This window comes from Pristiophorus japonicus, chromosome 10 (assembly GCF_044704955.1).
Source record: "Pristiophorus japonicus isolate sPriJap1 chromosome 10, sPriJap1.hap1, whole genome shotgun sequence".
NCBI lineage: Eukaryota > Metazoa > Chordata > Chondrichthyes > Pristiophoridae > Pristiophorus > Pristiophorus japonicus.
Genome location: NC_091986.1, coordinates 162703579 through 162716339, shown reverse-complemented (window position 1 = coordinate 162716339; position 12761 = coordinate 162703579). Strand labels below are relative to the sequence as shown.

The 12761-nt window shown below is 44.6% G+C and overlaps 1 protein-coding gene across 6 annotated transcripts in view; it reads left to right on the top strand.

The window, feature by feature from the left end:
- atp8a2 (ATPase phospholipid transporting 8A2) overlaps positions 1–12761 on the top strand; it is an 889999-nt gene that overhangs the window by 69907 nt on the left and 807331 nt on the right. For 5 of the 6 annotated variants that reach the window (XM_070892260.1, XM_070892256.1, XM_070892257.1 and 2 more), the window contains exon 3: positions 9341–9400. In XM_070892260.1, coding sequence (XP_070748361.1) covers positions 9341–9400 — 60 coding nt within the window. The other variant, XM_070892259.1, reaches the window with a different exon arrangement.

Sequence of the window (12761 nt, the reverse complement as noted above, 5' to 3'; positions counted from 1 at the left end):
CTTTTCCTAATCTGCCGCCATTCAGATAATATTCTGCCTTTGTGTTTTTGCCCCCAAAGTGGATAACCTCACATTTATTCATATTATACTGCATCTGCCATGCATTTGCCCACTCACCTAATCTGTCCAAGTCACCCTGCTGCCTCTTAGCGTCCTCCTCACAGCTCACACCGCCACCCAGTTTAGTGTCATCTGCAAACTTGGAGATATTACACTCAATTTCTTCATCTAAATCATTCATGTATTTTGTAAATAGCTGGGGTCCCAGCACTGAGCCCTGCGGCACTCCACTAGTCACTGCCTACCATTCTGAAAAGGACCCGTTTATCCCGACTCTCTGCTTCCTGTCTGCCAACCAGTTCTCTATCCATGTCAGTACATTACCCCCAATACTATGTGCTTTGATTTTGCACACCAATCTCTTATGTGGGACCTTGTCAAAAACCTTTTGAAAGTCCAAATACACCACATCCACTGGTTCTCCATTGTCCACTCTACTAGTTACATCCTCAAAAAATTCTAGAAGATTTGTCAAGCATGTTTTCCCTTTCATAGATCTATGTTGTCTTGGACCGATTCTGTCACTGCTTTCCAAATGCGCTGCTATTTCATCCTTAATAATTGATTCCAACATTTTCCCCACTACGGATGTCAGGCTAATCGGTCTATAATTACCTGTTTTCTCTCTGCCTCCCTTTTTAAAAAGTGGTGTTATATTAGCTACCCTCCAGTTCATAGGAACTGATCCAGAGTCGCTGGACTGTTGGAAAATAATCACCAATGCATCCACTATTTCTAGGGCTACTTCCTTAAGTACTCTGGGATGCAGACTATCGGGCCCCGGGGATTTATCGACCTTCAATCCCATCAATTTCCCGAACACAATTTCCCGCCTAATAAGGATATCCTTCAGTTCCTCCTTCTCACTAGATCCTCAGTCCCCTAGTCCTTCCGGAAGGTTGTTTGTGTCTTCCTTCGTGAAGACAGAACCAAAGTATTTGTTCAATTGGTCTGCCATTTCTTTATTCCCCATTATAAATTCACCTGAATCCGACTGCAAGGGACCTACATTTGTATTCACTAATCTTTTTCTCTTCACATATCTATAGAAGCTTTTGCAGTCAGTTTTTATGTTCCCGGCAAGCTTTCTCTCGTACTCTATTTTCCCCCTCTTAATTAAACCCTTTGTCCTCCTCTGTTGAATTCTAAATTTCTTCCAGTCCTCAGGTTTGCTGCTTTTTCTGGCCAATTTATATGCCTCTTCCTTGGATTTAACACTATCCTTAATTTCCCTTGTTAGCCACGGTTGAGCCACCTGCCCCATTTTATTTTTACTCCAGACAGGGGACTAGGCCAATATTCCGTAGAATTTAGAAGAATGAGACGTGATCTCATTGAAACATATAAAATTCTTGGAGGGCTTGACAAGGAAGATGTTTCCTCTATTTGGGGAGTCTTGAACTAGGGGTCACAATCTCAGACTAAGATAAGGAAAAATTACTTCACTCAAAGGGTTGTAAATCTTTGGAATTCTGTACCCCAGAGGGCTGTGGATGCTGAGTTGTTGAGAATGTTCCAGGCAGAGATCGATACATTTTTGGAGATTAAGGGAATGAAGGAATGTGGAGATAGGGCAGGGAAGTGGAGTTGAGGTAGGATAGGAGATCAGCCATGATCATTTTGAATGGTGGAGCAGGCTCGAAGGACCGAATGGCCCACACCTGCTCCTAATTCTTAAGCTTCAATTTCACATAAGAATATATCATAAAAAAGGAAATGTAGGACCACAGACAGAAAATGAAATGCTGGGGTATAATGAGTGGTTCCCTGATTGGAAAAAGGTTGGAAATGGTATATCTCAGAGGTCCACTTTTATTGTCGATGTGTATATATGTATATATAAATTATTTGGACTTGGGCATAGGGAGTATAATATCAATTTGCTGATGGCACAAAAGTAAGGTCGTGGCAAACAGTAAGGAGGAATGTAAAAAAAACTTCAGGAACACATGTACAGGGTAGCAAAATGGGCAGACAGGTGATAGATCAATTTAAAGTGGATAAGTATGAGATAATACGTTTTGAAATTAAAAACAAGAAATGTCACTCAAAGGAAAGATGCTAAGGATGTGAGTGAACATTGGGGCTCAAATACGTAACTCCCTGAAAGTGAGACTGCAGGTTGATATAACTGTAAAAAAGCAGGGGCAGGGACTGCAAGAACAAAGAGATAATGATGAATTTATGCAAGACAATGTTTTAGCTATAGTCAGAGAATACTGTGTCTAATTTTGTTTGCATTGTTATAATTATTGTGTTCCTAACGCAGATGAGACTGCACACAGGGAGGCTAAAATAACAGTGACCTCAGTCTTTATAAAGACAATCCAGAGTCAGGAACAGGCCTTAGAGGCGGGCTTATATACAGTGCTCCCAAGGGATGCTGGGATCCCTTGGGACTTCAGGGGATGCGCTCTCTGGTGGCGGAACATGGGAGTGCATGCTTTACAGATACACAACATCACTCCACGGCAAAGTCAAAGTGAAAACTATTTACAAGGTGAGGCGGTCGGGAGCCTTTCTTTCCCTGGTGGACCGTCTCGGTACAAATGTCTGTTCTGGTGTGTTGGCTGTGCCCTCGCTGGGCTGGCGTTTTGTTGGCCCTGCAGGGCTGCTGGTTAAGCCTGGTCTTGCTGGGCTGTTGGGCGTGATGGGTTTGATTTCCTGGTCCGGGGTGGTGTCGTTGATCCTTTGGGTGTGTGTTGTGGGCTCGAAAAAGGTGGCGTCTGCTGTGGGTTGTTTCGGGCAGTCTGTGAACTGCAGCCTCGTTTGGTCCAGGTGCTTTCTGCAGATTTGTTCATTGTCTAGTTTGACTACAAACTCCCTATTCCCTTCTTTAGCTATCACCGTGCCCGCGATCCACTTGGGACCGTGTCCATAGTTTAGCACATACACAGGGTCATTCAGATCAATTTCCCGTGACACAGTGGTGCGACCATCGTTTACATTTTGTTGCTGCCGCCTGCTCTCCACCTGACCATGCAGGTTGGGGTGAACCAGCGAGAGTCTGGTTTTAAGTGTCCTTTTCATGAGTAGCTTAGCCGGGGGCATCCCTGTGAGCGAGTGGGGTCTCGTGCGGTAGTTGAGCAGTACTTAGGACAGGCGGGTTTGGAGTGATTCTTCTGTGACCCGTTTAAGGCTCTGTTTGATGGTTTGTACTGCCCGCTCTGCCTGCCCATTGGAGGCTGGTTTAAATGGGGCCACGGTGACATGTTTGATCCCATTGCGGGTCATGAATTCTTTAAATTCGGCACTGGTGAAACATGGCCCATTGTCACTGACCAGTATGTCAGGCAGGCCGTGGGTGGCAAACATGGTCCTCAGGCTTTCAATGGTGGCGGTGGCGGTGCTTCCCGACATTATTTCACATTCAATCCATTTTGAAAAAGCATCCACCACCACCAGGAACATTTTACCGATAAACGGGCCCGCATAGTCGACATGGATCCTTGACCATGGTCTGGAGGGCCAGGACCACAAACTTAGTGGTGCCTCTCTGGGCGCGTTGCTCAACTGAGCACATACACTGCGTTGTCGTACACAGCACTCTAAGTCAGAATTGATACCGGGCCACCACCTGCGTGGGATCTGGCTCTCGCTTTCATCATTACTATACCTGGATGTGTGCTGTGGAGATCCGAGATGAACGTCTCCCTGCCCTTTTTGGGTGACACTACGCGGTTACCCCACAACAGGCAGGCTGCCTGAATGGACAGCTCGTCCTTTCGCCGCTGGAACGGCTTGATTCGCTCTTCCATTTCAACGGGCTTGCTGGCCCAGCTCCCATGCAGTACACAGTTTTTTTACTAGGGACAGCAGAGGATCTTGGCTGGTCCAAGTCCTAATCCGGCGGGCCGTGACAGGTGATTTATTATTTTCAAACACTCTCATGACCATCAACAAGGTTGTGGGCTGCGCCACCATCAACAAGTTTGCATGCTGCGCCATTTCCACCCCCGTGGTGGGCAATGGTAGCCGACTGAGAGCATCCGCTCAGTTCTCGATGCCTGGCCTGTGGCGGATGGTATAGTTATACGCTGATAGCACGAGTGCCCACCTTTGAATGCGGGTTGAGGCATTAGTATTTATCCCCTTTTTTTCAGCGAACAGGGATATGAGGGGCTTGTGATCGGTTTCCAGCTCAAAGTTGAGGCTAAACAGGTACTGATGCATTTTCTTTACCCCAAACACACTTGCTAATGCCTCTTTCTCAATCATGCTGTAGGCCCTCTCAGCCTTAGACAAGCTCCTGGAGACATCGGCGACAGGCTGCAACTTCCCCGCAACGTTAGCTTGTTGTAATACACACCCGACTCCGTACGACGACGCATCACATGCTAGCACAAGTCTTTTACACGGGTTATACAATACAAGCAGCTTGTTGGAGCATAAAATGTTTCTGGGTTTCTCAAAAGCAATTACTTGTTTTTTTTTTTCCCATACCCAGTTCTCACCTTTACGCAATAACACATGGAGGGGCTCGAAGAGGGTGCTTAACCCCGGTAGGAAGTTACAAAATAGTTGAGGAGTCCCAGGAACGACTGCAGCTCCGTGACGTTCTGTGGCCTGGGCGCATTCCTGATAGCCTCTGTCTTGGTGTCTGCGGGCCAAATGCCATCCGCCGCGATCTTTCTCCCCAAAAACTCCACTTCTGTTGCCATGAAGACGCATTTCGACCTCTACAGCCGCAGCCCTACGCGATCCAGTCGCTGGAGCACCTCCTCCAGGTTTTGTAGGTGCTCGACGATGTCCCGACCCGTGACCAATATGTCGTCCTGAAAAATTACCGTGCGTAGTACCGACTTGAGTAGGCTCTCCATGTTTCTCTGGAAGATCGCTGCAGCTGACCGAATTCCAAACGGGCATCTGTTGAAGATGAACAGTCCCTTGTGCGTGTTGATGCAGGTGAGGCCCTTCGAAGACTCCTCCAGCTCCTGCGCCATGTAGGCTGAAGTCAGGTCGAGTTTGGTGAACGTCTTGCCTCCTGCCAGCGTCGCAAATAGGTCTTCTGCATTAGGTAGCGGGTATTGGTCCTGTAGCAAGAAACGATTAATAGTTACTTTATAATCGTCACAAATCCTGACCGTGCCATCACTTTTGAGTACTGGTACAATCGGGCTGGCCCACTCGCTGAATTCCACTGGGGCGATGATGCCCCCGCGTTGCAGCCTGTCCAGCTCGATTTCCACTCTCTTCCTCATCATGTGAGGTACCGCTCACACCTTGTGATGAATGGGTCGTGCCTCTGGGACCAAGTGGATCCACACCTTCACCCCGGAAAAGTTTCCAATGCCTGGCTCAAAAAGGGAAGGAAATTTGTTAAGAACCTGGGTGTATGAGATCTCATCGACGTGATAGCGCTCGGATGTCATCCCAGTTCCAGTGGATTTTGCCCAGCCAGCTCCTTCCAAGCAGTGTGGGGCCATCGCCCGGGACAATTCAGATTGGCAGTTCATGCACCGTGCCCTCGTAGGTGACCTTGACCATGGTGCTGCCCAGGACAGTGATAAGCTCTTTGGTGTATGTTCTCAGTTTCGTGTGGATGGGGCTCAGGGTTGGTCTTGAGTGCCTTGTTGCAGCACAGTCTCTCAAACATCTTTTTACTCATGATGGATTGGCTAGCACCAGTGTCCAGTTCCATGGCTACGGGTAAGCCATTCAATTTTACATTTAGCATTATAGGTGGACAGTTTGTCGAAAATGTGTGCACCCCGTGTACTTCAGCATCTGACTCCTCTCTCTCAGGCTCGAAATTGCTTTGATCCACCATGGACTGATCTTCCTCTGCCACATGGTGGTGAGCAGATTTTGCAGAGCTTGCAACTCATCTGCAAGCTCGTTGGAGGTGCCCCATCGTTCCACAGCTCTTGCAAACATATCCTTTGAAGTGGCATGAATAGGCTGAATGGAAGCCTCCACAACGCCAACAAGGTGTGAATTGCCTTGCATTCATCATTTGTTGGGTATTCTGGGTCACCTGGGGCCTGCTGGCAGTTGCAGACTCATGGGTTCTACCCTGTACATTTCTGCTCGCAAACACAGTTCCAGTTAATTTATGAACATTGCTTGCACTTGTGTGCTGAGAGATTTATTTGGTGTTATCACTGGTGGACATAAACGCCTGTGCTATCGCAATGGCCTTGCTGAGGGTCGGTGTCTCTACAGTCAAAAGTTTTCGTAGGATGGTCTCGTGGCCAATGCCCAGTACAAAAAAGTCTCTAAGCATTTGCTCCAGGTAGCCATCAAACTCACATTGTCCTGCAAGTCGCCTTAGCTCGGCGACGTAGCTCGCCACTTCCTGACCTTCAGATCGCTGGCACGTGTAGAACCGATACCTCGCCATCAGCACGCTCTCCCTCGGGTTAAGATGCTCCCGAACCAGTGTACACAGCTCCTCATACGACTTATCTGTGGGTTTCACCGGAGCCAAAAGATTTTTCATGAGGCTGGAGGTCGGTGCCCCGCAGACCGTGAGGAGGACCGCTCTCCTTTTTGCAGCGCTTCCTTCTCCCTCCAGCTCGTTGGCTACCAAGTACTGGTCAAGCCGTTCGAGATAGGCTTCCCAGTCCTCACCCTCCGAGAACTGCTCCAGAATGCCCACAGTTTGCTGCATCTTTGCGTTGGATTCGTATACTCGTCGCCCGTTATTGTGTTCCGAACACAGATGAGACTGCACACAGGGAGGTTAAAGTAACAGTGACCTCAGTCTTTATTAAGACACTCCAGAATGAGGAACAGGCCTTAGAGACCGGCTTATATACAGTGCTCCCAAGGGATGCTGGAATCCCTTGGGACTTCAGGGGATGCGCTCCCTGGTGGCGGAACATGGGAGTGCATGCTTTACAGATACACAACAATAATAAGGACATTAAACCCTTCGTGAGTGTGCAGCATAGATTCATCAGGATAATAGAAGAGATGAGAAACTATTGATACGAGTAGAGACTGGAAATCGTGGGATGATTTCCACTGGAGCAAAGATGGCTAAAGGGAGGTTTAATGAAGGCTTTTACAATTATGAAGGGCTGTGATAAGATGAACAAGGAAAGATTATTTCCACTGACTGGTGTATCAGTCATGAGCAGTCATCAATTTACAATTGCCAGTAGAGAGTTTAGGAGAAATGTCTTCACGCAAAGTTGTAACTGCATGAATGTTACACCACAGACGTTGAGGCAGAGACCATTGCATCTTTTGAGGGAAGCATAGATGAAAATTTGAATGAGAGTCAGATACAGGACTATAGACAAAGATAAGGCAGAGGTATTCATTTTGGATTGCTCTAACAGAAGTTTGGCCTGATGCAATGGGCCGAATGACCACCTCCTATGCTGTTAACGTCTTTGGTTTTATGGGAAAGAGACAAAAATAGAAGTGGAGGAGGACAGAGGAGGACTAGGAACAGTGGCAGAGGACTAAAGGGACAAAAGTGATTGAAAGTGTAATGGAACTGGTAGTGGTGGTGGTGAAGAGTGTGGGATGCACATTTTTTTTGTAGACTTGGAACTACTCATTTCCATGGCTAGTGGGATATGAGAGGCTGAAAATGTTAACTGGGGTTCAACTTAAATAAGTTTTGAGAACCAGTGAATCAGATAGCTTTGTTTTAATTTATTGTCGAGAATAACTTTTGGCTGGTGTAAGAGAAGGGCAAAATTCGTGGGAAAGCCCACCCAGTGGTTGGACTCATTGGAGAGGAAATTTAATTTGGAGCTATCTACCAGAAAGCTTGAAATCCTAAAGTGCACATGGAAGACTCTATGAACTTTAATCGAATTTGGGATTTTACAAAGCAGATTGAATCTGTGTGGGCAGGGCTAAGGAACGATCCCTCAAAGAAGTCAGTTTGATTATTGAAACTGTCTGGGGTGTTGAGACTAAACTAAATTGTCTGGAAAATGGATACTCGAAAACCCTTCTCCACAAGAGACATTAACATTGCAACAATTAACTCAGAGATGGCCAGCCATCAACCTGAACCTGCAAAGCCATTTTCAGCCTATGCATAAAAACAAAAGGCCCACTCCAGCCTGCATGCAAAAACCAAGCACAAAGAACATTGCGATTACCAAGCTAATATTTCCATCAAGAAACAGATTTAGAAAATCAACCCACCCAAGACATTGTAACTTTTAACGAGCCCACCAAAACATGACAAAGAATTCTCGGGCCCACCAAAATTAAACAAAGAATTCTGGACTGATTTGGCGTCAAGATTAGGACAGCTCAAACAGTATAACTGGGTCCTGTTTTAACCGGGTATGATGCTTAAAGCTACTGCCTCGAGAGACACTGCTTGTGCTAGTGATCGTACCATACTACGCCTATGCCATCAATAAGGGAGAGAAACCAACGCGACATTTGTAAACTAACTTCTGCAGCCTCGACATCCTGAAATCGAAAAGGAAGGAAGAACATCACCATCACGGCAGCAATCGACCACAGCCAACGTGGTACCACTAAAACCACCATGATCGACCAACCTCGAAACAAAACTTCACAAGGAAGAAACCAAAGAATCGAAAGTTTCCACTCTACAATCTAGGCCTGACTACCAACAGGTGAAAATGTTACCTAAAAGGACTTTGAAACCTATTTCGAACGAAAGAAAATGGGTACTTACCCCACAAATCCAAAATGCGCCCTACCGCATCAGCGGACTCAACCCAACTGAAGATTGCGCAGTAAGACGTCCTCTCCGATGTTCGGGGTATGGCAAGCAGAACCTACAGAATCCAACGAACCCCGAAACCGCGAACTACCACTAACTGACCAGAAAGGATTAGTAAGCATAGTTCCTGTCTGCCCTGGAGTCTAACCTAGCCAGTATTAGGTATTTGGGAGGTGGATGGTGTAATTTTCACAGCAACCCCTTTGAATGTGTGATGTACTGTTCTTTATTCGTGTAATTATAAGTGTGACATTTATAAGTGTGTATTTTCTTATCCTTTTAATAAAATCAAAGTTCTTTTGCACCAAACCAGTGGTCTTTTGCACTTTATCAAATCCCCCAAATAAATCCAGTGTCTAGAACCCAAGGGAGTGGGAGCGATTCGAACCGCTCAAGTAGGTCAGAGGTGAACCTGACCCCCGGGACCACCCCTTACACTGGAGTGAAAGTGTGTGGGAAGGACATACTTAAGGTGAGTCTCTGATCTTTCTGCCATCATTTTGTAGATGGTTGCTGCTGCCCCCTTACAATTCATTGAAGTGCAGAGCATGTTTCATAGCCACGATAATTACTGTTGATATCAGAATGTTTCACTTTTTTCTCACACAGATTCAAATGATTGCAAGAATAAATGGAGAAGGTGTTTGGAACGTTGCATTGATCATCATGGTAAGCTCTGAGCTGTCAACTACCAGCACAGTGTTAGTGATATCGTTCCCCTCCATCTCCAGCTTCAGCCATTTGGTAAATACTAAAATGCCCTCATTGTGAAATACGTGTTTGTTGAGTATATGACATTCTCCATTGAATATTTAGTTTCCAATATTATGCACAGTGAAACAAAAAAGCATGAGAGATTTATAAAAGCAATGACGATTACAGGTCATCAAATGCCTCATTAGATTTGTCTTTCAGTGTGTTACCGTACTAACTGACGATGGCACAAATGGGTGAGGACCCTTATTTAGATACTTCGCAACAAGAGGTGCGGCATTAATTTATTGGTGTTTAATCTTGAGTTAATCAAAGGAATCAGTTAAACAAATAGGCTGTTCCAGGACCATCTGTTGCTACAGTTGGCCTTTCTGTTCTTATCTGGAAAATAATCCACTGAATGTAATTTTGAATGTGCCGAGAGTGACACCAGACTGGCCAGTTCTTTCATTGAAGATGTTTCAAGAACTACATGTGTGAATTACAATTTAGAATCTGAGTTATTGGTTTACAGTGCCTGAGTAAGTGAAATTACATTTTTATTACAAGATTGTTTGCCAGTGTTTTGTATTCTGCTGTTCCAGAGTATTCCAGGGTGCTTGACGTTTTGAAAAGATAGGCAGAATGAAAAAGGAGGGGGTAGCCCCGATAATAAAGGATGACATAAGGACAGTAGTGAGAAAGGATCTTGGCTTGAAAGATCAGGAAGTAGAATCCACATGGATGGAGATAAGAAATAACAAGGGTCAGAAAACACTGGTAGGAGTAGTTTATAGCCTGCCTAACAGTAGCTATACTGTTGGACAGAGTATTAATCAAGAACTAATCGGAGCTTGTAGCAAAGATAATGCAATAATCATGGGGGACTTTAATCTTCTTATATACTGGGCAAATCAAATTGGCAAAGGTAGTCTGGAGGACAAGTTCATGGAATGCATTTGAGACAGTTTCCTAGAAAAATACTTTTGTCGAACCAACCAGGGAGCAGGCTATTTTAGAGCTTGTGTAATGAGACACAGTTAATTAGTAATCTCATAATAAACGATCCTCTGCAGAAGAGGGATGATAATATAATATAATTTCACATTGAGTTTGAGAGTGACATAGTTAAATCCGAAACTAGAGTATTAAACTTAAATACAGCCAATTACATAAGTTTGAGAGGCGAGTTGGCTAAGCTAGATTGGGAAATTAGACGGTAGATAAGTACCTGCAAACATTTAAAGAAATATTCCAAAATTCTCCACGAATATACATTCCATTGAGAAATAAAAACTCCATGGGATAAATGATCCATTCGTGACTAGCTAAAGAAGTTTAGTATTAGATTAAAAGGAGAGGCTTACAATGCTGCGAAGAATAGTAGTAAGCTTGATGATTGGGAGAGCTTTAGAAACCAGCAAAGGATGACCAAAAAATTGATGATAAAGGGAGAAAATAGAATGAGAGTAAACTAGCAAGAAATATAAAAACAGATTTTAAGAGCTTCTGTAGCTATGTAAAAAGGAAGAGAGTAGTAAAAATAAATGTGGGTCTCTCAGAGGCTGAGACATGAGAAATTATAATGGGAAATAAGGAAACGGCAGGGACTTTAAACAAATATTTTGTATCTGTCTTTACAGTAGAAGACACAAAAAGCATACCAGAAATAGTGGGGAACCAAGGGGCTAATGAGAGTAAGGAACTTAAGGTAATTAATGTCATTGGAGAAACTAATGGGACTAAAATCTGACTAATCCCCTGGACCTGATGGTCTAAATTCCAGGGTTCCAAAAGAGGTTGCTGCAGAGATAGTGGATGCATTGGTTGTGATCTTCCAAAATTCCTTAGATTCTAGAACGGTCCCAGCGGATTGCGGTCGAAAATGTAACCCCACTATTCAAGAAAATATGGTAGAATTCTTCACTAAGATGGAGAGTGACACAGTTAATTCAGAGACGAGGGTCCTGAACTTAAAGAAAGGAAATTTCGACGGTATGAGACGTGAATTAGCGAGGATAGACTGGAGAATGATACTTAAAGGGTTGACGGTGGATAGGCAATGGCAGACATTTGGATATCACATGGATGAACTACAACAATTGTGCATCCCTGTGTGGCATAAGAATAAAAAAGGGAAGATGGCTCAACCATGGCTAACAAGGGAAATTAGGGAAAGTATTAAATCCAAGGAAGAGGCATATAAATTGGCCAGAAAAAGCAGCAAACCTGAGGACTGGGAGAAATTTAGAATTCAGCAGAGGAGGACTAAGGATTTAATTAGGAGGGGGAAAATAGAGTATGAGGGGAAGCTTGCAGAGAACATAAAAACTGACTGCAAAAGCTTCTATAGATATGTGAAGAGAAAAAGATTAGTGAAGACTAATGTAAGTCTCATGCAGTCAGAATCAGGGGAATTCATAATGGGAAAAAGGAAATGGCAGACCAATTGAACAAATACTTTGGTTCTGTCTTCACTAAGGAAGACATGAATAACCCCCCGAAAATACTAAGGGATCAAGTGTCTAGCGAGAAGGGGGAACTGAGGGAAATCCTTATTAGTCAGGAAATGGTGTTCGGGAAATTGAAGGGACTGAAGGCCGATAAATCCCCAGGGCCTGATAGTCTGCATCCCAGAGTACTTAAGGAAGTGGCCCTAGAAATAGAAGGATGCATTGGTAGTAATTTTCCAACAATGTGTACACTCTGGTTCAGTTCCTATGGATTGGAGGGTGGCTAATGTAATCCCACTTTTTAAAAAAGGAGGGAGAGAGAAAACAGGAAATTGTAGACTGGTTAGCCTGACATCAGTCGCGGGGGAAATGTTGGAATCAATTATTAAAGATGCAATAGCAGCGCATTTGGAAAGCAGTGACAGGATCAGTCCAAGTCAGCACGGATTTACGAAAGGGAAATCATGCTTGACAAATCTTCTAGAATTTTTTGAGTATGTAACTAGTAGAGTGGATAAGGGAGAACCAGTGGATGTGGTGTATTTGGACTTTCAAAAGGCCTTTGACAAGGTCCCACACAAGAGATTAGTGTGCAAAATGAAGGCACATGGTATTGGGGGTAATGTATTGACGTGGATAGAGAACTGGTTGGCAGACAGGAAGCAAAGAGTGGGAATAAACGGGTCCTTTTCAGAATGGCAGGCAGTGACTAGTGGGGGTATCGCAGGGTTCAGTGTTGGGACCCCAGCTATTTATAATATACATTAATGATTTAGACGAAGGAATTGAATGTGATATCTCCAAGTTTGCAGATGACACTAAGCTGGGTGGCAGTACGAGCTGTGAGGAGGATGCTAGGAGGCTGCAGGGGGACTTGGGACAGG